General features: G+C 46.0%; 1 protein-coding gene across 2 annotated transcripts in view; it reads left to right on the plus strand.

Moving 5' to 3' along the window:
- The window catches only part of Ano6 (anoctamin 6), a 187,960-nt gene that overhangs the window by 146,704 nt on the left and 14,250 nt on the right, over positions 1 to 27,006 (plus strand). For both annotated transcript variants that reach the window (XM_052748763.1, XM_052748764.1), the window contains 6 exons: positions 8,035 to 8,177; positions 10,288 to 10,365; positions 14,940 to 15,165; positions 16,213 to 16,382; positions 16,583 to 16,680; positions 22,127 to 22,257. In XM_052748763.1, coding sequence (XP_052604723.1) covers positions 8,035 to 8,177; positions 10,288 to 10,365; positions 14,940 to 15,165; positions 16,213 to 16,382; positions 16,583 to 16,680; positions 22,127 to 22,257 — 846 coding nt within the window. The remainder of the gene's footprint in view (positions 1 to 8,034; positions 8,178 to 10,287; positions 10,366 to 14,939; positions 15,166 to 16,212; positions 16,383 to 16,582; positions 16,681 to 22,126; positions 22,258 to 27,006) is intronic.

A 27,006-nucleotide genomic window follows, 5' to 3' on the forward strand; every position in this document is an offset into this window, starting at 1 on the left:
AGGTGCAACAGTGGCATGGGGCCTGTTACTGCATGTTTGGTTCATGTCCCATCAGCTGCAGCAAGTCAGGCAGCTAAGCCTGAGCAATGAGGGGATGAGGCGGAGGGGACTACCCAAGGGCAGAGGGCGTGAGTCATCGGAAGCCATCACAGTTTCAGTGTCCGTTATCCCAAATGCTCAGGACTCAGAGTCGTTTCCTCTTCTCCCCTCTTCTCCTCCTCTTCTTCCTCTTCCTCTACTTCTTCCTCTTTCCCTTGAAATAGACTATCACAGGGGCGTCTTTAAACTGAAAATTCAAAATCTAAAATATTCCAAAGTCAGCACTCAGCATGGCTTGTTGGTCAGGAATGCTTACCCCTGTGCTACAACAATTCCCACAGCTGGGATCCTGCCTGGCGGGGGGCGGGGGGGGGGGGAGGCGGGGAGCAGCATGGGAGTACTAGTGAGCTTGGTTCTTTATACACTTCCACAGGATTGAAAAGTTTTTAAGTATATTTCACTGTAGTGATAATAGCAAATTCTCTGTAATAGTAGAAACAATGCAACCTTAACGTGCAAGTTCTGCACAGAAACTGGGTGCTGTTCATCCTTTTTAATCTGTGTAGCACCAATAACATAACAGGAAAGCATTTTCTTTAAATGCAGACGTTTGAGTGTTTAATTGTTATAAACATTCTTATATAGAGGGGGAATTCCCATTTTCAAAGGTATATGCATTTCATTTCCGGTTTTATTGTATAGGTTGAGAACAATAGCATCAGATTATAGGAAAATACAGGGAAGGAACTGAGCCATGCCTCTCAACCTGAAAGGCGAGGCATTAGTGCACACACACACACACACACACACACACACTCACAGAGAAGTAGGGATTGAGGGTCCTTGCAGGGTGGGTGGTGGCTGTACCTGTGAAAGGCCACCAAATGATATTTTGTAACCTTAAGAAACACCCATGGTTAGCGCACGCCTTTAATCCCAGCACTCTAGAGGCAGAGCCAGGCGGATCTCTGTGAGTTCGAGGTTAGCCTGGTCTACAGAGTGAGATCCAGGACAGACACCAAAAACTACACAGAGAAACCCTGTCTCAAAAAAAAAAAAAAGAGAGAGAGAAAGAAAGAAGGAAAGAAAGAAAGAAAGAAAGAAAGAAAGAAAGAAAGAAAGAAAGAAAGAAAGAGAGAAAGAAAGAAAGATCCATGGACACTGTTAGGGGACAGTGGAATCTAAGGTGGCCACACTTACCCAGTAAGAGGCATTTGTCATTCAGACACTTCTATGTTTTATTGGAAATCACACTCTGGGAAATACTTGACACAGAAGCATAGAGTAAGCTGGGATGCAGGTAAGCGGTAGAACACTTCACTTGCCTGGAGTGAGTGAGGCTTTGGGTCCGATTTGAGTATTAAGATCCCCTATGTTATCCTCCAGGGTTGTCCATACATCCCTCTCTCCACCTCCCTCCCCACCGAGTAGTAGCGGGCGAGCGATGCATGTGGGTCAGCACTCCTCCTCACGTGGCCTTAGCCGCAGCTTCTGATCACTACAATTCTAAACAGAAGACATTTTAAATAAAGCAAGTGTGTGTGTGTGTGTGTGTGTGTGTGTGTGTGTGTGTGTGTGTGTGTACACGCGCACGCGCGTGCAGGAGAGACAAACCTCAGATTTCCTAATTAACTTCCCCTCCTGTGACCATGAACTGCACACCGGTTACGGAACTGTCATGCATCAGGCTGCCGATCCATCTTGTCTGACTTCGGAATGCAGGAAGTGTCTCTGCGTGGCCTGTAGCATCGTCCATACGTCCACCGCTTTGAGCGTGTGTATGTGATGAACTGTCCAAGTGCTTTATGCTGGTTTCCTTGTTACGTCTGCCTCGTGAGGACTACTGCTGTGAACCTCATTGCAGAACGTCTGGAATGGCAGCATTGAGGCGGTGGGACGCTCTAGAGTCGTCCCTCGCCCCGGCCACTCCGCTCCTGTAACCTCTCCTTTAGCACCATGTGTCTGGCCCTGACTGTTTCTGTTCTCTAGAAATGGAAAAGACTGAGGAGAGAAAAACTTTTATCATCGGTATAGTGCTAATTGTTACTTACCTAGAGATAATCGCCCATTTAGGCTGCACCAGCCTGGGCGGTTGTGCTGACTGGTGGACTCCTAAGCACGAGCTGTGGTTAACAATCATGACCGCATCCCAGCCCCGACATTCCTCCTTACCTGACTCTCCTGGCTTAGACACCAGGGTGTACGATGCCATTTTTCAGTGATCACATGTGAGGGCAAGTCTTGAACAAGGCCTAGTGATCTCTGGGAAACCAGCAGACCCCTGGCTCCTGAAGATCCGGGGAATCAGAAGGTCCAGTGACCTGCACTAGGGGATCAAGGAACTGACTGTAAGTGGTGGTCCCAGGCCTGAGCTGTCCGTGCTGCTCCCTCCTCTGTCCCCATTTCAGTGACACACACGGACATGACTAGTGAGCATTTAAAAAGTCGTTTCTGGAAAGCCCAGCTGCACGAGAGTCTGGGTTAGAAAGATGGAATAGGGTAACAGAGAGAACCTTGTAAGTAACGACATCTAGAGTTAGAGACCTTTTAAGACATCTCAGACTCTTACAGCATCAGAACACCTCGGCCTCTCAGAGTCCGTCTCTTGCCCTTTTTGTGTTACAGAACATAATACTATACTGCTCTCAGCTATTTTTTGTGTTTAGTCACCTTCGTCTGATACATATTTTCTTTTGATGCAATACTATCATAATTAATAGAAATCGTTTTGATTTTGAGATCCATGCAACCCTCCTTCATCTCTTGTTATATTGGTGGGTACTGGGAGAGTTTTAACTGCATCTAATTGACGAGAGCAGTCTTTCTCAAGCTTCCTAATGCTTCGACCCTTTGATACAGTTCCTCATGCTGTGGTGACCCCCAACCGTAAATTTATTTTGTTGCTACTTCATAACTGTCATTTTGCTACTGTTATGAATCATGATGTAAATATATGATATGCAGGATATCTGATATGAAACCCCCAAAAACGGGTTGTTCAACACCCCCAAAGGAGCCACGGCCTTCAGGTTGAGAACCACTGGACTAGAGCCTCCTGGTGTGTGGTTTGCCTGGGTGCTGAAGTACAGTGTTAGCCAGTGGAGCTCGGCTTACTGTATTACAGGGACACAGAACAAAAGATACAGAACAGCAATTCTTCCCATTCTAGGACACACTGCATAAGAGCCCACACTCAGTTCCTAGGAGTACTCTAAAATACTGGGTAATTAATTGAATTGAAATACTGGGTAATAAGAACCCACATGGAGTTCTTAGCTGTGAATGAAATGAAGAATCCCACTCCATTCCTGCAATGCCTGGGGTTTGCCCTCAAGGTGGAGAGTGTCCTGACAACCCTGTATTTCCCACCCAGTCCCTTGCTCAATCAAATCCAGTCACCCTCCAAGGCCGAACTGTCCCGGAGGTAAAGAGCTGTCAGCCCTTAAGGTTGGGAGTTGTGGGAAGGGAGCTGCTGTTCTCTCCTTAGGTGGTGATTAGAGTTGATCGTGTTGCTCTTTGAGAGAAAGTCTATTGTCATGAATCCTCTTCTATTGGTGGAGTTGCTTCAGAGAGTCTGTGTACATGTCATGATTTTAAGAGTGAGGGGGATGACTCTTAGGTAGATTGGGCTGCCCGTAGCCTCGTCAGATAAAAGCTCTGCAGCGGTTTGATTTTTCTCAAGCTTCAGTGACACATTCAGTGTGAGGCAGACACAGTGGCACACACCTTTGATCCCAGCGTTTGGGAGGCAGAGGCAGGCCGATCTCTGCAATGCCAACCTCGTTTGCATAGTGAGTTTTAGGACAGCCAGGGCCATGTAGAGAGACCCTGTCTCAAAAAGACCAAACCAAACAACAACAAAGACGTACATTAAAAAATTTGCAACAGGGTTTTTAGAAGGAGGCAGGAATGTTTGGTTTTATTGATTTAATTATATTTTAATATGTTTATGTTTTGCTCAGGGTTCAGAAAAGTAGGAATGGGTTAGAAAATATCAGTTCCACAAAGAAGTATCTGAGTTGAATGATGAAATGGACCTTACTAGAGAGCTACAGCCAAAGACCAAAGAAATACCTCCTCTCGGCAGCCCAAGGAGCTTTCCCAAAATAGATCATGTGTTAGCACCCAAAGCAAGTCTCCACAAACATGAGAGGATTGAAATAACTGTAGAAAAGATGTGGGCTGGAGAGATGGTTCTGTGGATGGCGTTGCTCTTACAGAGGACAAGGTGGTCAGCTCCCAGTACCCATTTTAGGCAACCCCCAACTACCCCCACCTCCATCTCCAGAGGATCCAATGCCTCTGGCCTTCACAGACACGTGCACACACAGTTTTTAAAATAATAAAAATACATCTAAAAGCAGAGCAGACAAACTCTTGAAGATCAAAAACACACTGTTGAATGATGAATGAATGGGTCATTGAAGAAACAACTCAAAAGAGTTCTGAGACTCAAATGAAAGTTAAAACACAACCTACCGAAGCCTCCGAGATACAATGAAAACAGATGTAAGGACATTTATAGTTACAAGTACTTACATTAAAATAAAAAAAGAGGTTGTAAGTAAATAATTTAAGGTACTTTCGGGCCTTGGAAAAACAAGAAAAATAGAAGCCCCAAATCAGCAGGTAGAAAGAAATAACTTAAATGAGGGTAAAAATATTAAATTGGAAAATAAATGAACAAGACCCATTGAAACTAAGCATTTGACCCGGGTCGACTGGTGTAGCGGAGAGTTGTGAAGGTGAATGTCGGACAGAGGAGCAGACGTTGATAGCTGGGACTCTAAGATCGGTTCCTCAAGCCAAGGTTGGGGGATACTCAGCTTCTGGTACATTCCCTTCAATTCCTTCACTCAGTGCCTTTGTTTAATGTCTAGTGTATGCTCACTAACAAAGCATCCCTGCCTCCATGACAGTGACATTGTGGCCGTGACAGACATAAAGGGGATTGATAGAGGAAATAGGGTGCTCTTTGTGAGAGAGAGTATACTTTACTAGAAAGATCTCATAGTTACAAGACAGTGGAGTCAGCTTCTGGAGAGGGCCGTATACTTGGGTAAATTAAAGTAGGCCTTCTGTTTGATAGGCTGTGTGGGTATTTTCTGAGGTGCTTCCATTCCATAGTCAGCCTGAGAGGGCTGCCACCAGGTGGCTCATGCTCTCCAGAAGGGGTCTCCAGAAATGCCTGCCATTTGAGGCTAGCATAGCTCCTGTGGGCAACATGACTATCAGTCACAGCTTTGCTCCACAAAACTGCCTAGTGTCCTGAAGGTGTTTATCCAGTGACAAGCAGTTACTTCATTTCCCCTTAGACAAGTTCAATGACACCACAGGATGCTGTAGAGCAATCCTTTTCTATACTATGAATATGTATTACCCTCATTGGTTAATAAAAAGCTGACAGGCAGGTAGCTAGGCAGGAAGTTAGGCAGGAAAGCCAAACTGAGGACGATGGGAAGGAGGAGGGCGGAGTCAGGAGAGATGCCAGCCAGCCACCTAGCATGCAGGATGTGTAAAAAGAGGTAACAAGCCATGAGCCATGTGGCAAAGCATAAATATAAATATGGGTTACTTTAAGTGTAAGAGTCAGCTAGTAACAAGCCTGAGCTATCGGTGAGCATTTATAAGTAATATTCAGCCTGAGTCGGTTATTTGGGACTGGGTGGTAGGAACAGGAAACATCCATTTACACTGAAGGCCTGAATGCTTTTCAATGGAACTAGCATTCTGCCCTGAATGGAACCAATTCCAACCCTCAGGCCATTTCTATTCTAACTGACCATTGGTGAAGTTTTCGTACAGGCAAGCCTGGGAAGTGGGTGCTTGAGTATTTCCTTGCTCTTCTCCCTTGGAAAGTGTTGAGTCCAGGCTCCTTCTCTGGCATCCCAGCCTTTCCTAATAGCTTCAGGCTTCCCACTCAGCTCTGCAGGACCAACTCTCAACCTTGACTACTGACTGGAAGACAAGAAAAAAAAAAATAACAACCAACACCTGTGCTCAGACAGCATGCCTCATTCCAGGCCCGTTAAACCAGAATATCAGGGTTGTTGCCTGTGATTAGGACTTTCTTAAAGCTCCCCAGTACCTCTTGCATTCAGCTTGGGTGAGACCGACCCCTGTAGACCCCTCATTTTTTGATCCCATCTGCTCCTAGTCAGGCCCCAGCTGACACTGAAAACTGACTCCTGACTTGGCTGGCCCTTCCCGTACTCTAGACACCTGCCCCAAGACACAAATTATCACTGACTGTCTTAGTTACTGTTCTGTTGCTATGATAAAACACAGCTTATAAAAGAATGTTTAATTGGGCTTATCATTCCAGAGGTTAGAGTCTGTCATGGTGGGGCTCACATCTTGATCCACAGTGGGAGGCAGAGAGACAGAGCTTACGAATGGCCTGGGCTTCTGAAACCCCAAAGCTTGCCCCAGTGACACACCTCTTCTAACAAGGCCACACCCTCTAATCCTCCCCAAATAGTTCCACCAACTAGGAACAAAGTATTCAAATATATGAGCCAGGGTGGGGAAGTGGGGGGTCATTCTCATTCAAAGCACCACACTGGCCCAGAGTCTTCCCTTTGAGATGTGCTCCTCTACTACACTGCTCAACCCAAAACCTGGCCTGCATTCCTGAGCGCTTCTAGCCCCTTTGTTACAACTGTATCTATTCTGTCCACTGCAACATCCTTCACACCTTATCTGGTGTTTGCATGTAGGTCTTCCTGCACCTGTGTTCTTACTAGACCATGTTCAGTGCTCCTCCCAACCTGTATTAAACCCCTAGATCCTTTCAAGGCTTATAGTATCCTTTGTAATATGCCTTCCTGCAGGTCTGTCACTTGGCTGTCCCCTCTAACTCATCGTAACCCTTCAGTCAGCGCCAGAATAGAAAGCACCTAGTGCCCCGGCCTCCTTGACTCCTCATGGGCAGCTCCCCGAGGAGGCTAAGCTTTTCACCTGCCGCCTTCCTCCTTTACCTGATCATCTCAGCCGTCCCAAGACACCCACATGGTCCCCTCCTCTGGAAGGCTTGTCCCCGAAGCGTCTGTTGCAGGGGTTCTCAACCTTCCAAACGCCACAACCCTTTAATACAGTTCGTCATGTTGTGATGACCCCCAACCATAACATTATTCTCTTTGCTACTTCATAACTCTACTTTTGCCACTGTGACGAATCATAATGTGACTATCTGATATGTGATCCCTGTGAGGGTCACGACACACAGGTTGAGAACCAATGGACTGTTGGATGTTTCTGTTGTGTGTCCAGAACGGTCTGTTCTTCTGTCTGCTGTGCCTGTCATTCCCACGCAGCTAGGAGTCTCCTCTTCTTTTTCTTCTTCTCAGCATGTAGTGGACACTGGAATAGTAATTGTGAATGGAACTGCTGTAATTTCAGTTTTTAAGAAGGGTTAAAAACAGTAGGCTAATTAAAAGAGTCTAGGGAAGCTACATCTTCCATTAACACTTAACATTTTTAGCTGTTTTGAGTTACAGATTATGAAAAATAATGATGCCTAAGGTTTTTTTCATAGTTGTACAAAATTCAGAAGTAGATCCGTTTTCCATATAAAGATGCTGTTTTGGCTTATTTAGAGGGCAGTAAAGTAACTGTTCCTTTCCATTCCAGTCCCAGAGGGAGGGAGGAAGAGGAGAACTGAGAATGTGGGGGAAGGCTGAACCATGGCTGCACTTGAATAGTGAATTCCTTGTGTGTTCAGTTGGAGAAGCATGGGCTGCAAGCTTTGTGTCCGACATACATACTTGCCTTCTGACCATGCCCATTGCCCCACCCCACCCCCGACCATCATGTTTCACAGTATTTGTAAATTACCAACATTTTCATTTAAAGAAAACAACACTTTCTGCCTTTTAAATGTTACTTAAATCTATAAATAGGTTCCACTCACCACAAGAATGGGAGTGGTAATTCCCGGCATGGCGTTCTGACACCAGCCTCAAAGAGCCAAGCTGTCCTCTTCTCTCTTTTCAGTGACGCTGTTTTTGGAGTTTTGGAAGCGGCGCCAGGCAGAGCTTGAGTATGAATGGGACACTGTTGAGCTACAGCATGAGGAACAGCCCCGACCAGAGTATGAAGCCCAGTGTAATCACGTGGTGATAAACGAGATCACTCAGGTACGTCTCTGTTCTATTGCAGTATATGCTGTCCTTGCATGTTCTCAGCAAGGTGATGCAGTGCAGTGCTCTCCTTGTAGGTTCTCAGCAAGGTGATGCAGTGCAGTGCTCTCCCAGCAGGTTCTCAGCAAGGTGATGCAGTGCAGTGTTCTCCCTGCAGGTTCTCAGCAAGGTGATGCAGTGCAGTGTTCTCCCTGCAGGTTCTCAGCAAGGTGATGCAGTGCAGTGTTCTCCCTGCAGGTTCTCAGCAAGGTGATGCAGTGCAGTGTTCTCCCTGCAGGTTCTCAGCAAGGTGATGCAGTGCAGTGCTCTCGCAGCAGGTTCTCAGCAAGGTGATGCAGTGCAGTGCTCACCCAGCAGGGTCTCAGCAAGGTGATGCAGTGCACTGCAACCCCTGCATGTTCTCAGCATGGTGATTTAGTGCAGTGCTTTCTCTGAAGTGGTTTGCAACACAATCCACCAAGCCATCATAAGGTGAACAGTGCAGATGCCTGAGCCCAGTATGGCATCTCTGCGGTACTGAGTATCCATCCCAGATGTGTTCTGAGCACTGCTTAGGACAGTGTATGTGGAGACCACTGTGGCCCCCCTCTTGCAATTATGGTAAAAATGCATTTATTTTAGAGACAGCAAGAATGGCACAGTCGTGTAAGGAAAGATGCGTTGGCATTTACAGATGTCTCGGCTGTCACAGGCATCTTCCTTGTAGTCATTTTACATCCTGAGCTGGCTGTCCCTCTCTCTGGCGCTCAGTCTCAGTCACCGGCCCGCTTCTGGTCAGGATGTGCACAAAAAAAATACCGTGACTCTTAATCTAAAGTCCGAAGGGGTTGAAGGAGGGGAACACATATTGAGATCCTACCGTGTGCCAGGGCTGTGTGAGTGAGGTGCTTGTCACTGGAAGAGTACGTTTGCTGCTACGACTGCTGCACAGAGAGAGAGGAATAATGCTGCACATCTCCCTGGTCACCCCCCAACCCCCAAGAGCAGATCTCTGAGTCTTCCACTGTATTTCTATCAACACAGGGAATTCAGAGCTACCCCTGGTCACCAGTGTGGGAACAGAGTTTTGAAAAGGAGTAGCTCCTGGAAGGAGTGTCTGAGGAATATCCCCAACTGTCGGTTCCTAAATCAGCCCCCAGATTTTCAGAATGTGGGTGCTAGAAGTGGGGGGACACCTGAGCATCCTTGTTTTATAAATAGCATAGCAGGTGGCATTTGTCTCTTGGGATGCAGGGAATCCCCATTCTGAATAATGACTGCTGCTTGCTGGAGCGGACAGGGCAGTGCCTGTGAGTGGATATTTCCTCAGTATGAAAGCTGAAACTCCAGCAGTGACAAAGCCTACGGAGAGCCAAAGCAGAGATGGCCTGGTCATTTAAAATTGTCAACTCGTGAATTAAATCCTCAGTGAAATGCTGCTTGTTAAAACTTCCGAATGAAATCTCACCTTCCTTTATTCGCCATGTCACCGTGTTGCCTCAGGCAGCCTCCCTGGGTTAGAGAGGAGAGTCGTATATTGCTGACGTTGCAGGCATGACAGCAGCTTATGGGCTGGGGGGATCCTGGATCTGTGTCTCCATTTCCTCCTCTATAAAATGGAGTGATAGAATGTTTCTGTGTTCCTAACATGAGCATGGATGGCATTTGATGTGTGTAAAACTCAGGAGACTACCTGGCACAGACTGAATGCCAGCCAGGGTTCACACCTGGTGTTACACTCTGGCTGTTCTTCCAGGTAAATCGGGAGGAGTCTTGTTTCCTTCTCTTAATAAACTATAAGATGGAAATGCTCCAAAAATTCATTGTTACACCACGTTAACACGTAAAGCTTTACCAAAAACCACAGCTCTGATAGTTGAGAGCACATGCCAGGCGAGTTCAGCGTCCTGAATTAAATACCCAATACCAAAATAAATAAATAAACAGACGAATGCTGTCCTTGGCCTGGTGTCTGAGATCATTAACTGCTTGGCTGTGAGTAAGAACAGTACGAGTGCCAACTGGGGTTTTGGTGGTGGTTAACTGAGTCTAAGACCTGTTGACACCTCCAGAGATATCCACAGTTTCATTGGCGCTGCCCCCTTGACCAGCTCTTTTTCTTCATCAGGAGGAGGAGCGCATCCCGTTTACTACCTGTGGGAAGTGTATCCGGATCACGCTGTGTGCGAGCGCTGTCTTATTCTGGGTAGGAAACTGTCACAAGCTTATGCTTAATTGATTTTTTTGTTTTTATTACATGACAATTTCTTTAGTATCTCATTTAAAATATCAAGGAAAGTGCAAGCCAGGTGCCTATGTGGTCTCATACAGAGAGGTCACTACATGGTGTCATATAGGGAGATGGCTCCTGAGTGCTCCCTGGCTGCCACATGGAGTATTGCCAGGTTGGTGCACCTTCCTGTCCTCTGTGGCTTTTCTGTCCCTTCTACCCCATTCCTGTCAACAGGTCAGGAGTTTCCACACTGCTACCAAAGAAACCAAGTGGGAGGCAGTAGGGACTCTAAGAAATTGCAACAGCAACAACTAAAATTAAAAATTGTAGGAATTTCCATAACAAAAAGATATGCCAAAGGAGAAGGCATAAAAACTAAAGAAAAGAAAAGGAATTTTAAAAACTGATTTTAGGTAGGGAAGAAAAAAAATAAAGACATTGCTAAAAACATCAGACTTACAAAATAGTTCTGGTTTATTATTAATTAAAATATATTATTAACATAATTTAATGAGAGCTTTGTTGGGCTCAGGAATAAACCGATTAAAGAATGGGATGTGACAGCCAGATCCAAGCTCTGGTCTTGTGACTTAATGCATACGAAAGGCAGGGTTATAGATCCAGATTGAGTTAACGAACAGTGGGAATGCTTGCTAGGTGTTGGGGAAAGGAAAGGTCAGGGTTGTACTTTGAACCACGTGCTGTAATAAATCCCAAAAATACTTTTTTTAAACTGTAAGCCGTAAACTAGAAGGAAATGTGAATGAATGCAGTCTGTAGGTCTGAAATGACTTTCTAAACTTCGCTAGCCGTGGAAGACAAAAGTACAGGTTTGGAGAAAAGTAAAGATTTCGACACAGTGAACGTAAATAAAATAACAGAAAAAGAATACAAACACACAGAGTGATGCAAGGATGGATACCTTTAGGACAGAGCCCCCAGTCAGCCGTGAGACAGCCACCGCAGCTCCGCAGCAGGTGACAATGTACACACGTGTGCACCAACCCAGAAAGACACAGAGGCCCGTATGGGAAATGTCCTGACCCCGGGAGGACCAGTGCATGCCATGAGGAGCTTTTCTTTTCGGCCTCCTTGGAGACGCCGTGTTGAGGTGACAGGGGACCAGGTGCTGTTGTTTCTCCATCTTTCCTAGAAAGCAGGTTGACCATGTGTATTAAGACACACTCGGAAAGATTTATGTGCTCTAGCTTAGTTTAGCTTTTAGAAACTGTGCATCAAGAACTATATCAAAGTCCAGAGTGGTTGCCCTGATCTGTAAATCCTAGTAATTCACAGAGCCAAGGCAGGATAGTTCCAAGTCAGCCCAAGCCACATAGCAAGATCTTGTCATAAAGGGGAAATCTTATGGAGAGGTAAGATTTCATCATAGACATTATCTCATTTTATAACACATGTGCACACACACAGGCCTGTACACACATGAAAACCACAGCCAAAAATGTCCTTCCCACTTCAGACTTAGCCAGACAATGGAATATTGTACATCCTTTCAAAAGTATGCTCATGAAATATCCCATGATGTGGGAAATTCTTAAGGCTTATGATGAGTTAAAAGGAAAGATAAAAATATGAAAACTGGCTTTTAATATGCAAATAAGGCATAGTTCTGAAAGAATTTTGCTTTTATTTTAATAGTGAATGATCTTACCATTTTTCTTTATATTACCTTTTATAATTAAAAGGTTTTTTTTAAAAAAAAATTGTAGATGATAAAGCCAATTTCTATTTGGAGTGTATGATAATGAAATAGGGGAAGGTTGGTTCCAGTTCCTTAAACTGAACTCCAGGTCTGAGGTATAATTTTGATGAGGGCTAGCTACTGTAACCTAGATAGCATCCAGTGGACACCCAGTAGGCTGAGATGTGAGGAGAGGTTGACCCTACAGAGCAAAGCCGGGCTTTTCTCCTAGATGGAAAAGGGCTCTTAAGTCCATCCACCATGGGGCACTTTCAGGTTCTCTATAGTGAGCACACACTCTAGTTTGATCTGAAAAATGTCAAAGTTAGAGTCAGAAAAAGATAAACCTGAGGGAAGAAAGTGCCCTGCTCTGAGCAGACTGGAAAGTTGTAGAGGCCTCCAGGTTTGGAACAGCCGTGGGAGATACCAGAGTCTTAAACCGAGCCAAGGAGAGGCCGAGCTGCCAGGGTCTGTGTCTTTGAGTCGGTGTGACGCTCATGCTCTCCCTGCCTGTCAGCTTAATCTAGAACTAATTTTAACTCTCTTTCAGCCTGTATCTCTTCCTTCTGACCCTACCTACTGTACAGACTACTTATGAGAATTCAATAGTGAAAGGGCGCTGAGGTTGGCACCGAGCATCTAAAGGGTGCTCTGGTGCTGAGTAACTGGAAGAGTAGTTGTGGGGGTGATTATTAGAGAAACTTAAATGGCCTGTTTGTGTTATGCTGGGGGAGGAAGACGCTACATTTTTCCAATTTTTCTCAGCCTTAGCTAATTTACACGTACACACACACGCAATCCTTTTCATTTCACAAGACTTAGCTGTGAAGGGGAGGAGATAATGAGCGAGATTACAGGGAAATACAATGCCTGCTCTATCCGCAGATTTTACGGCAAGTTAGAAAACGTCTTTTTAACACTTTGGTCGCCATAATCACAGCTAATACCACCCCGTGCTTTGCCTAGGCCTTGGTGTAGTATTCTGCCATTACATATGGAAAGGGAAGCCTGGGATTAACCTGTACAAGGTTCCACAGCCAGTGGCAGAGTTGGGGTTCACGTGCAGGAGTCTGTAGCTCATCCCTGTACGTTGCTCAGTGCATGTTGACATGTGGTGTGTCTTGCTTGGTGCTAGAGTTCCTGTTCTCTACTGCTTTTCCCCGACTCTCCTCATAAGCAGTCAGAGTCCATGGTTCTGAAGTATATCCAAGACAGAAGATGTAGGCAACAATTTAAAGGAGCCTCTCCAACATTGTCTAAATCAGTGGTTTCTCAACCTCCCTGATGCTGTGGCCCTTTAATACAGTTCCTCGTGTTGTGGTGACCCCCAATCTTAAATTTATTTCATTGCTATTTCATAACTAATTTTGCTACTGCTATGAATCCGTGACATAAATAGCAGATAAACCTGATGGTCTGAGGCAACCAATGTGGAAGAGTCACTCGACCCCCACCCCCACCCCCACCCCTGAAAGGGGTCATGACCCACAGGTTGTGAACAACTGGTCTAAATGCTGTTTTTATCAAGTAAGGAAAGGGTCTTAAGCAGTTCATGCTGACCAAAGAGAGCAAGCCTGTTTACTGAGAAAGTAAAATCCTACCCCATGCAGGCTTTGTAGTAGGCGACCCAGTGATCCTGGGAAGTAAGAGTCAGAAATGCCGCTGCCGGTCTGTACAGCAGAGCTTGTGGGGATGCCAGTGTGAATGGTGGCCCAGGAGATCCTGAGTGTGAATAGCATGAGCTCTTAAAGCAGAGGCCTGTGCCAATACCAACGGCCCGGGACCTTGGCCAGTGATGCAGTTAGACCCTGGTACCATGGTAAAGGCCAAGGCAGCCCATGCTGACTCTTTGTGACTGGCTGTCTGGTGGAAGGACTGATTCTCTGTGGATTAGAACTGAAGAAACCCCTGCTGAGTGTGCACCTGAACCATTTAGTATTGTACAAGGGACATTTGCATTGCGTCTGTGATCATGAACTGTAACACGAATTGCTAAATGATCATATTAATAAAAAAAAAAAAACCCAGAGCCAGATATTGGGGTGAAATCTGAGAGATCAGAGGAATAGAACAAGCCACAGCCACAAGTTCTTACCCTAGGAAATCCTCAGCCCAAGAGAGCTACTTCCTGTACACTCATGCCTATACACCTTTCTGTGCCCTGCCATCTTACTTCCTCTCTCTGCCCAGCTACATCACTTCCTCTTTCCGCCTAGCTCTATCACTTCCTGTCTGTCTGTACAGACCTCCAGACCTCTATGGTTAACTAGTGCTGGGATTAAAGGCGTGTGCCACCATGCCTGGCTCTGTTTCCAGTGTGGCCTTGAACTCAAGAGAGATCCAGATGAATCTCTGCCTCCCGAATGCTCTAGGATTAAAGGTGTGTGTGCCACCACTGCCTGACCTCCATGTTTCATATGGCTTTTTCTTCTGATCTCCAGGCGAGCTTTATTTGTTAGAGCACAAATAAAATATCACCACAATGAACACTCCTTCCACCTAGAATGTTACTCCTCTTTTGTGCTGTCTGAAGGTACCACTCCTTTTAACATAGACTGTCTTCCTCAGCACTCTTAGTTTTATAGGACAATTGTATAGAATATGTAGTAAATGACACCATGTCTCCTCTTGCCTAGCAGTCTGATCATCAACAGTATCCCACTATGGTGGATGCTCCCCCTTTGGTACCCATGTTTCTTCCCATTCTGCCCCACTTTCCAACTCTTCCCTGGCACTTTGAGATGCCCTGCACTCGGCACCTGCCCCTTGTTTATCTAAGCATGGGGGCCAGCCTCGGTGCAGGTCTGACCCTCGCTGAGGCTCACACCACCGCTGCTGGTGCTTTCAGATTCTGCTCATCATCGCTTCTGTGATTGGCATCATCGTCTACAGGCTGTCCGTGTTCATTGTCTTCTCGACAACCCTCCCCAAGAACATCAATGGGACAGACCCAATCCAGAAGTACCTGACGCCGCAGATGGCCACCTCCATCACAGCCTCCATCATCAGCTTCATCATCATCATGATCCTGAACACCATCTATGAGAAGGTGGCCATCATGATCACCAACTTCGGTGAGGTTCTGCCTGGCTAGAATGATTTCCAAAATATTTAGAGTACCTTTACTTATTTCCATCCCTGTAGGTTTAAATTCTTAGGAAATTTTGAGTGTAAACGTATTTTCTCCAGCCCATATGGGAAGTATGTAGTGTGCATCTTTGTATCAGAAAGAGGGACACAGAGGAGACAATGGCGGGAATGTCCAGGCTCTGTAAACACACGGGGCTGAAGAATACGTTCGATGACGTTAGATCATGTGTTCTCGTGCTGAAAGCAAACACTCTCTTTATTGCAAACAAGTGGAAGAGGGTCACAGCTCCAGCGGCAAGTGCACGCCTCAGCCAGAGCGAGGACAAGCTGCCATATTGGTGCATGTCATCCCCCACACTGTCCTTGTTAATACAGCTCTCAGCAGCTCCGCCTGATGTAATGGGTGTTGCTTCTGACCGGCTGGCTGGCGTCCCAAGCAGCTGCTTCATGGCTGGAGTTAGGGGCTTTCCCCCACCCCACATGCATCCGGGTCGTTCTCAGAATGACAGTCAGATTGGCTGAGAGTCGTAGCTAGGAGGACAGCCCTTTGTGCCCCCCACATGCCTCCAGCCAATGGCTCTTCTTCCACCAATCTTACAATTTCAGGAGACAAAAGACTTGCCTCTCCTTGGCAGTTCACAGCTAATTTTCTAAGGGGTCGGACATGTTCCTCAGTGGCAGAGGTCCTGGGTCCCTAGAGCCACAACAAAAATAACTCTGGGGTTTTAGACCAAAACCGTCCTTGCCCATTTGATGATAAGGCATTTATAAATTTTAAGGAGCAGTTTAAAAGTAAATGTGCGTGCTTGGCTTGCCGCGGAGGATAATTGTGTTTATATGGGAGGGGAGCTCATAACAATGTGTAAACTCAGAATTAACACGGTTGGCTATTTTAAGAAATGGAAAGCAGATTCAATAGAAACAGTGTGAATTGTAATCCTTTCGGCATGTTATCTCGGGTATCAGAGTCTTTGATTAGCGTCTCAGAGCCGTTTGGGATTTCAGGGTCTTTCTTGTTGTTTTAACCGCAGAACTCCCAAGGACCCAGACTGACTATGAGAACAGCCTGACCATGAAGATGTTCTTGTTCCAGTTCGTCAACTACTACTCTTCGTGTTTCTACATCGCGTTCTTTAAGGGCAAATTTGTAGGCTATCCAGGGGACCCGGTGTACTGGCTGGGCAAGTACAGAAATGAAGAGGTGCGAAACCAGAATGGTGTTACTCTCTTGACAGTTGAAGGCTGCCGCCAGCTCTCTCTCGGCCGCCTAATGAATAGTGACTTCCTTGTGTGTTGCGGGGATATTTTTAGCCTAAGAGAACAAGTAGAGATGTTAATGCGATGCTTCTTTGCAAGTTGCACACCTGAAATCTAAATGTTGTTTTCTTTGGAACATGCCAGTGTGACCCAGGTGGCTGTCTCCTTGAACTGACGACGCAGCTGACGATCATCATGGGCGGAAAGGCGATCTGGAATAACATACAGGAAGTGCTGCTCCCGTGAGTACCAGATCTGCAGTCCTGGGTGTCAGCGTGGGGGACAGGTCAGCCCACCCACTGAAATGATTTACCCACATAGCCATACATCTCTCTCTAAAGCAGACTAGAATCCATTGAGATTAAAGGCCTCTAGACAAGGTCTAACCAGTGGTTTATACATGTTTAATGATGATATACAGGGGCTCAGCTGTAATGTACTTCCTGTGTGAGCATGAAGGCTGGAGTTGGGGATCCCCAGTACCCATATAAAAAGCCAGGCACTGTCGTACATGCCTGTAACCTCCACACTGGGGAGCTCACTGGCTGGCCAGTGAGCATAGCTGAATTGGCCAGCTCTGGGATCAGTGATAGACCATGCCTGAAAAAAGCTAGGTGAAGACTGATTGAGGAAGACGCCTGATGCCAACCTGTGGATCTTACATGTTCCTGTACACATGTGTAAACACACGTGCATGCACACAAGCACATACAGTAGTGTTATACAAGACCTTCTTCATCTTCACGTTTAACAGAAATCCCACTGGCTGTAGTTTATGCCTCTTAGGCTGTTACTGGTGGCCGACTCAGCAGAGGCCTTTGAGAAAGGGCCCTTGTTAGAGTTATGTGCTACATACTGCCGTAACATCCACATAGCACCTCCCACCCTCATGCATCAAGTCATTAATAGCAGTGTGTTACATGCCTAACGTGTACCAGTCTCTGCAGCAGGTGCTCTATGTTTTCATGTGCATGTTTATGTGTGCATGTATACATTTATATAGTTTAATTTCATAGATCTTACTTGAATCTTCCTTTTGCTAATGAAGATCTGTGGCTTAAAGAGGTTAAAAGGTCTACCCAAGATCACACTGGCAGTGAGAGGTTGCTGTGGGATTCAACTCCAGAATCCCGTGACTCCAGACTCAGTGTTGTCAAGAACAGACATCCCCAAGGCATCGGAAACAGTTACCATGGGGATTTTAAATGGTTTCCTTTAAAAAAAAAAAGAGCCCAGCAGCAGGGCACAGTTACCCTCCGGATAGTTAGCAAGGGCCCTGTTGTGGGATCTGTCGACAGCCAGCACCATCTGCATTTCCTGCAAACAGAACACTTGATATCGTAGTTTTCCATTGCAGTGTAACAAATTATTACAAAGTCACTGGGTTAAAATAAGGTTTGAAGTCCTCCAGCCCTGGAGGTCAGATGTCTAACATGGGTCTCACTGGGCTAACACCACGGTGCTGGCTAGCCAGGGCCTTTCCAGAAGTTCTTAGGTGAATCAGCCTTTGCCTTTCCTGGCCTTGTGGCCGCCCAGACCCTTCCCTTGGGATGCTGTCTGTCACGCCTCTGCCCCTGCTCTGTGGTTCTCATCCCTCCCTACATCCAGGATGATGGTCTGTCCTGAGGCCCATGTTTCTATGAGACCGGCAGGGAACCCCTTTGGGAGACCATTGCCCTGCCCACATGCTGCTTACTTTTTCAAAGAAGTTTCTGGTTTCCATTTTTGCTTTCATGGAACTTCTGATCCCCCTCCTACCACTCTGCATCCTCTGTGAACCCTTTTCTATTCCATGTCAACACCGATGCAGAGTGTCACCTCGTCTAAACGGCCTCTCAAGCCACTCACTCAAGCATGAAGGTAAACTTAGAATTGACATTTCAAAAAAAAAATCCTTCCTTTGTAAAGTCTTGTACCCGCTCTGCAGTGGGGTAGATTGGCTTAAAACTCACCACCTGGTTTAGGCTGCAATGTTCTGCATTTTTCACTGTGTTCCCCCACTACCTAAGATGTTGTCTTTCTGCCCTGAATCTGTGTCTCCTGCACTGCCAGGTTTCTGTTCGTTCTCTCTGGAATAGTTAGCTGACTCAGGTCTCAGTGCGTCCACATCACTGGGGCTTTTTTCTCCCTCCTCGATGGGAACTGTCACGGCCCGTCTCAAAGACGACACTCCCATCCCAGGAAAGGATTCCAGCTTTAGCTGGGAGATAACTTTAATCCTGCTGCACAGAAAACAACCCCTTCCTTTCATCAAGTTCATAGTCTTGTTTTTCCAGATAAGTGAAAGTAGGTCATGCGCAAATCACGCTGTTTCAATATGGAAATGTGTTTTAAAATATTTTAACTCATTCTTATACTACTAAAGCAGCACTTTCTAAGCCAAGTAGATTATTTAACACTTAATTTTCTTGATAAGGAACTGCTTGACAGTGAGCTATTTTCTGAGTTTTTAAAAGTTAGTGGGGAGGGTATATTTCCTAAATTAATTCTGAGAAATTTTGACTTCAAGTAAGCTTATTGTTAACAAGTGCAGAGATTTCCATTCTGGCCAAAGAAAATAAAGTCATGTTTTTAATTCTCTTCCCCTGGCTCTAAACCTAAGAATGCCAAGTTTCAGTTGGAGCAGTGTCCTTGGGGCTATGCTGTGTGCGGACCAGTGCCTTAGTTCCACACAGAATCCGGTACAGTGGTGTGCCCGTTACCCCTCCTCCCAGAACCTCACTCCTCTGAAGAGTGCTGGAGCCAGGGAAGAGGCATGACAGCGTTCATGTGAGGTTGCTACGTCAAAGGAATGCAGTAAAGGGTATTTGATCAGAATTTCTTAGACTTGGTCACTTCAGTTCCACACCCTTCATTCAGCTTGGATTCCTACACTGAGCTGAGCCTACATGTAGACTGATCCCAGGTACAGAGAAAGCACTGGGTGTGAGCACTTGAGTGAATAAATGATTGGTGTGTTGTTGGACCCCGAGAATGTCGGCCCTCTGGTCATCCCAGCACTGATATTCAAGGCATCCTAGGGATTTTTTTTTTCTTTACAAAAGACCGTGTTAACATTAAAAAAAAAAAAAATGAAAACCCCCGAACACTTAGAACATGAGTATCCTTAGATTTAACTAGGGGGTGGCTGTGACATTTTTTTTCCCCTTTATATATCTTTTCTCTTTCAAAATGGCCGTGCACTTACATAACCAGAGAAGGGACTGTTGTAGTAGAAAATACCCCTCTTCAAGAGAGGCTGTGGATGCGGCCTCGACAGACACACTCATCCTTCACCAGAATATTGACTTCAGGTGTGAAATAGTCACAGAGTGATGTGTGCTTGTGGGTGGGATGTACCTAAATGGAAATGGCATCTGGCTCTAGTTTGATAAAAGGCCAAGAGAGAATGAGATACAAAATGCTATCACAACATAGTAAAAAAATAACTGAGTAAAGGGAAATTTAGTACTATGTGTTTTGTTAATGTTATGGTAGATTTGTACAGAAATGACTTTGTAACCTCTGCTTCTAATCCTAGCAGGGGAGGGAGAGGCTCTCTGGTGGTTTTTTGTTTGTTTTTTTCAATCTGTGGTAATTCTTATGTGTAGTCAAGGTTGAGAGCTGGTTCCAGAATCATAGCCCAGTTTTGTTTTTGCTTTTATTTTTATTTTGTTGTTGTTGTTTGGTTTTGTGTGGGGGGGGGTTGTTTAAAAACAACAGAAAAAACCTCCAAAGATTCAGGGCAAAGATGGGTGGATTTAACTCAGGGAAAGGGAGCAAGAGGCTTGGAGTCTCTAGCTCCTGAAGCCAGGCGGAGAGTCATCTGCTGTGTCTACAGTGTATGTTTGGGGGGCGGGGGGGTTGGAACAGTGTGGTGAGGAGGGGAGTATCTGCCAAGTGAGGTGGATTGGAATCCCCAGAAGAAAAATGCCTGCTTTTTCTAGGGCACGGACAGTGTGCCTAAGTGGCTGGGGAGTGGGAGGCAGAGCAAAAAAATAAATAAACCAATAGAGGCCAAGCCCATATTTGTCATGGTTTGGTGTCATGAAGGCTTGTAAGGTGTGGCCTTTGATTCCAGGGCGTCCTCAGATCTTTGGGTTGACATAGAAGAGGCTTCGGTGTCCACAAACATTCCACACCTTGAAGCCAAGGTCCCAGTATCTTAGCTCCGTCTTCCATGGCCTCTGCCTGTTAGCGTGTATGGTAGGCAGGAAGTCCTGTGAGTGTGAGGAAAGGTCCTGGCCCCTTTTACCTGTCTTGAATCCCATTAAGCCTGGCATCGGCCCTCGCCAATGTATATCAGCACATTTTAACTTTACCAGAGAAGCTAGGAAGCAGGAAAATGTGGGTTCAGATTCAAGGACATCCCAGTCTGAGTTCCTCCATTTGCCTGACCTCCTACAGAGGAAGTGGGGAGAGGGGGAATTCGGGGCTATGTTCCGTGGAAGAGCATCTGCCCCGAGTAAGCTTTACTACAAGGTCCAGGAAGGCTGGTCAGCCTCGAATCTTAAGCACCTGGTGCCCTTGAGGAACAGGTGAGGGCCTGAACCATTTTCTTGTAGCATTTGTTTTTTTTACAGTCCCGTAAGGAGTCCTCAGTGTCAGAATTCCAAACCCACACAAACCTGCTGTCTAAGCACCCAAAGTGTGGGAGATGCTGTGTGTGTACTGAAGCCAGCTGTTACTTGAGGGGGCGGAGGTTCTTTGTCACAGATGCATGGAAAGACAATTCTGTTGCCATCTCGGGTCCCTTTTCCAGGCAGAGTGCCCTGGGAAAGGTGGGAAGCATTTATCAGGGACACGAGAAGCATGATGTTCAAGAAGAGAAAACAGGCGGCTGGATGGGAGCAGCATGCAGTGGTAGTGTGCAGGGCTGACTCTGCCCCGATCTAAAGGACATACTTTGTCTTCCCTTGTCCTGCAGTTGTTTGGTTCACAGCAGAGGCTGAGACCTGGTTTGTCATTTTTGTGCTTAGCGTTCTGCAGTAGCCCCCCACTTCCCTAAGAACACCCCAACCCTCACGCTTAGATCCCACCCCAGTGCTATATCTAGCCTTGCTTCCTCCTTCCGGGGACCCCTGGAGCTTCTGTGTTGTGCTGTCTAAGGCAGGTCTGCTCCTGCCTCAGGCTGTCTGTGGCCACTAGTCCCCAACCTGGAGGAGGTTCCAGCTCTGCTGCTCAGACCCCCTACCCCCTTCACAGCCCCACACTTAATGCCACAAGGTGAGCATCCTCAGTTCCCCCTGCACACCGTTACAGACAGAACTTGTCCACAGCAGGTACCACCAGCTTGCATCACCATCTTCATTTTGCTTATTTTCACCCTGAAAAAAAAAAATGTTTTTAATGATTAGAAGGAAAAAATGGAAAACTGAAGATATTTTTTAATCATTTATTATTTTTTTTTTATGTGCATTGGTGTTTTGCCTGCATGTACGTCTGTCTGTGTGAGGGTGTCAGATCTTAGAGTTACAGACAGTTGTGAGCTGCCATGTAGGTGCTGGGAACTGAACCCTGGGTCTTCTGGAAGAACAGTCAGTGCTCTTAAACGCTGAGCCATCAAACTGAAGGTATTTAGCACGCAAAGGAGAAGCTAATTTCTTGGGAGGACTACCTATTCAGCTTTGAGACAGCAAAGAAATTCTTCATGATGTGGGTCTGACAATGTTCATTCTAACTTATAATTTGATTATTTGTTTCTGGCAGATGGGTTATGAATCTGATTGGACGATATAAAAGAGTTTCGGGATCAGAGAAGATAACTCCACGATGGGAACAGGATTACCATCTGCAGCCCATGGGCAGGCTAGGGTTGTTCTATGAGTATCTTGAAATGAGTAAGTATTCAGTAAAATATGCTGGGGTATGTGTTGGAGCTGAAGGAATCTGTGGTTGAGCTACAAAATTATTTAGCACATTGATATGAATAGTTTGTTTTTCTCCACTGGACAGAAGTATAGAGTGGAGAAAAATCAAAGCTTTCAAATATGATGGCTGTGTGTGGTTTTGTTAGTACTTACGTTGTTCAAAGCTAAGGATTTATTACCATGCATCGAAATGGAATTTTCCATGAGGTACTACTTCACTATAAGTTCGCAAAGCATGCTGACCATGTTGTCTGTGAATGAACCCCAATCACTATCACTAGGTACGATTCATTCAGGTTATGCTAGCGTCCATACAGGAACTGCTATTGGCCAGAACAGAATCACTGAGCAAGCCTGTGAGAACACAGTTCCTCGTGGCAGGAAGAGTCCCTGGCTCCCTTTCATACCTCACTCCTGCTTCAGATGGCCTCTTGTTTCTTCTGGGCAGGGTTTGTGGTGCCTTGAGTGACCCTATGGGTGAGGAGCCATTCTGCTGGCCTGGAGTTAGTCAGGACTTGGCACAGGGCCTGCCCCACCTCCTTGGGTGTCTTGTCTGTTTGTGGACTACCTGCACAGGCTCTTTGTCTTCATCAGTTGAACATGGTTTTGAGCTCTGTTGCCTTAAATCAATGCATCTCAGAACAGATTTTCATCAGGAACACTAACCTTTCTATTGTGAATGACATGCTTAATTCTAAAAGATGGCTGACCATTTACATATTTTGTATCTCTGCCCTTTGACCTAACCTTTACAACAAATCACAATTTTTTAAGCTTGGGAGAACAGAAAAATATGCACAAAATCTGACAGGCTTTGTGTTTGTGCAAAGGGGTTAGTGTCTCTGCCAGGACACTGCTTCCTACAAACAGTTGGTAGGTTATTAAATCATATTCTGTGTATAAAATATCTTTTAGAAAGTATGCATAATACATAGAAGTAGTTGTTTGTCTGGGTGAGGAAAACAGTCCACTTTGTGTGTATCAGCCTGGGGTCAGATATGAAATTTGTTTTTGTTTTTTTATCAAGATTGGTTTTTTTTTAAGGGCGCAGCATCAGTACGGAATGGATTGTGAGACAATTACTATCTTACTAGAGCTGTGATCAGCATTAATAGTAGCTCCCTGGCATAGAACATTACTTATTTGAGCCTCTCCCCAGCACAAAGACTTCAGAGGAAGTTATTCCCCCCACTTATACCAACTGATTAGTTAAATTAATGAAGTTAAGGGGGAAAGTTACATAGCCATGCTCTGGGGAGATGATGAACAGACTTTTAGGGTTTCATGGGCCTGTTAAATAGTTATGAACTAATTAATTTGGTCTGATCCTACTCTACTATATATATGTACGATATATTCTATCATAACAGCTGCTATAGACAGACTTTGAGGTTTCTTACAATGCTTTATAGCCATCCCAAGAATTCCCAATGACTTGGAGAGCTTCCTCAGTTTCAGAGCATAGACAATATGTTACTTTGTATTTGGTAACCCAGTGAAATCTGTGTTTAGTCCTTCTAGGCTGTGAAAGATAAAATTTTCAGTGCCCTTTGAATTCTTGGTTCATTTCTCTAAATATAAATATTGTCTCTGGGAGTAATGTCACTCCGAGGTGACCTTCGCAGTGTTCTCCTACATTCATCAATGTCAGCGTCCCACAGGTGGTCCGTGCCTTCCACCAACCACAGCTCTTTCCCTTTCTTTCCTGTCTGACTGGCTCTTGCTGGCCCTCAGCAGAGCCAGTCTGCCTTGCTGCTCTTGTAGGGCCGAGTAGCCCTGGCTCCCATAATCCTGTGCATGTATGAATGCCCCTCCCCCTACTGGACCCAGCTGCCAAGCCCTTAGCACCAGTACTTGGAACCTAGTACTCACAGATATTTGTTGACTTTGGAGCATGTCTGCATTGCCCCGCCTACTCCCAGTGCCCACTGGGGCTGTGTGCCCTAGAATTTTTGTTCTTGCTGTTACTGCTGCCAGCAAAAGTTTTGTTTTCTATTTAGTACATTTCCCCGTGATTTGAGATTGAATCATGCTGAGGTAGTAGCCAAAGTTGCCCGGCAGAATGTTAGGTCCTCAACTCTGAGGACTTAAGGCGCAGAACATAAGAGAAGAGCAGCAGCCGGGCGGTGGTGGCGCACGCCTTTAATCCCAGCACTCGGGAGGCAGAGCCAGGCGGATCTCTGTGAGTTCGAGGCCAGCCTGGTCTACAGAGCACGATCCAGGACAGGCTCCAAAACTGCATAGAGAAACCCTGTCTCAAGGAAAAAAAAGGGGGGGGGCAGAGAGAAGAGCAGCAATTGATACTAGAGCTGGAAGCTGAAGATGCTGTTTTGTACCTGGGTTCTACCTGTCCTAGACACAGGTCTCTTTGGTGACAGCTTCACGGTTGGCCAATGGCATAGTGAAGGGCACCAGAGTGAGGCGGTGAGCCCCCCTGTGTCTCTGGACTCCCTTTTCCACACCTTTGCCTTGTTCAACCCCTCTCCAAGCTCATTTTCCAAAGTCATGAGAATAATGGCTATTTTCATTCCTTTCCTGTTGCTGAGTTAAAATAGCCTGAGAGAAGCCATTTAAGGGGAAAAGGGTTCATTACAGCCCCCGGTTCAACATACAGCCCCTCACGAAGGGGAGGTCCAGGCAGCCAGAGCCTGAAGCAGCTGGTCACATCCCATCCGCAGAAACAGAAGGATGTATGCATGCTAATGTTTGCCTTGCTTTTGACATTGCATACGGCCCAGGTGTCCCCGCCCACAGAATAGCCATGCCCACAGTCAAAGAGTCTTCTTCCATCAATAAATGTAATCAAGATTCTCCTGACAGGCGTGCCCAGAGGCCCAGTTCACAGGAGATTCTAGGTCCTGTCAAGGTGACAGCACCACGCATCACAATGATCCCCGTCTATTCTCCTCTGCATTTACTTACTGCTGTGAATGTCTCGCTCGTCAGCATCCCCTCGGCTCACCCCTTTTCTCCCTGTGCCACGCCTCCTGGATGTGCTGCACTCTCTAGTTCTTTGCTTCTTCCTGTCCACAACCTGAAGAGAAGACTTCTAGTCTTTAAAAGAATGGCTTTCTAGTATGGCAGATGTGGAATTCCTGTCTCTTCTTGCAGTGCCCAGTGGTGGGTGTACCACTGTGCCAAGCACTGTATTATTTGCCAGAGATACCAAGCTAAGACTTGGTGCATGTTCTCATGGAGCTTGACACACAGTGGTTTACTTTAGAAAAGCCAAAGAAGACTTGGTCAAGCAGGTGCTGTTTGAATGTGATTTTTGAAAAGAGAATGGTAGTATCAAAAGAATGAAGGTGAAGGAAATGGACAGTACACGCCGAATAGTGGAGAACCGGGCATGTTTTACAATACAGAGTCACCCCTGTGATTGTCAGGCATGTTTTAAAATACAGAGTCACCCCTGTGACTGCTTCGGAGTTCTGTAGACAAAGCATGGCTGAAGCAGAGGCTCAGTGATTAGAATATTAAGTAAACTACAGACATACATGGTGGCCTCTGTGTGGGGCTTAGGATTCATAAGAAAGAATGGGGGTTTGTGGGAATATTGGTAAGCAAGCGAATTGTGTAGTGTTTTTGTTGAAGGTCAGATTATTCCAGAAGCAGAGTGGAAGCTATTTGGGATGGGGGTCTCTGTTTGGTGAAAGGACAATAATTAAGAGGTTAAACAATTAACTCTTTGTTTTATTTTTTTGAGACAGTTTCTCTGTGTAACAGCCCCAGCTGTCCTGGAAATATCTCTATAGACCAGGCTGGCTTCAAACTCACAGAGATCTGCCTGCCTCCCAAGTGCTGGGATTAAAGGCATGCACCACCACACCCATTATCAGCAGTTAGTTCGTTTAAGTGATGAGTGCCTAAACAGAGGTTGTGGGCATGGGAATAGAAGAGGGGAGACTGGCTTGATGAACATTGAAGGGGTGACTCAGATAGCAGATGAGGAAGAGAATTTCTAAGATAACTCTCAGGATATAGAATACGCAGAGTGTAAGCAGAAGGGGAGCTGGTGAAGAGATGGCTCTGGGGTCTGTAGGACATCAGGATGGTAATGTTACTGGGAAAAGGGGGTGCACAGGTCCAGCACCAAGGAGCCGTAGGTGAGGCCATGTGGGTGGGTCAGGCATGCCCAGCAGGAGTTATAAGAGACTGCCAGAGTGCTGAGGAGGCCCGGGCAGAGGAGCAAAGCAGGGGGAGGACTCCAGCAGGGTTATTTCTGCAGAGAAAGCTTTTGAGGGTGACGTCATCGCTCAGGAGGGATTGGACCATGGCAGAAAGGTGCATAAGACAGGAGGGAAAGTCAGCACTAAAACGTTGTGAGTTGCTACAACTGGGAAAGCAGTTGAAGCCCTGTGGGTAATTGTGTTTTAGAGGCTCTTAGTTAATATATAACTTGGCTTTTTAAATTAAGCGAAACAAGTCAAGAAAAACCATCCCATGGAGAGGGAGATGCTTGGCCCTGTCAAAAACGATCTGTCTTTAGCGGGGTCAAGAGTCTCCTGGGCTTTGGAATGTGCGACCACTTTCAGAGAGACACGAGAAGCTTCCATGCAGGGGTGAGGGCTTGTGGGACGGTGGGATGTAGGGCTTGGAGGATGGCTGAGTGGAGGAAGTCTCTCAAGGCTTTGCACTCTGTTTGCTTATTGCCAGCACACTCCCAACATTCTCCGTCACCCTCTTCATACCCCCACATTTCGGTTTCTCTTTGATTGT

Source organism: Peromyscus californicus, unplaced genomic scaffold (assembly GCF_007827085.1).
Source record: "Peromyscus californicus insignis strain IS unplaced genomic scaffold, ASM782708v3 Scaffold_20__1_contigs__length_68692818, whole genome shotgun sequence".
Lineage (NCBI taxonomy): Eukaryota > Metazoa > Chordata > Mammalia > Rodentia > Cricetidae > Peromyscus > Peromyscus californicus.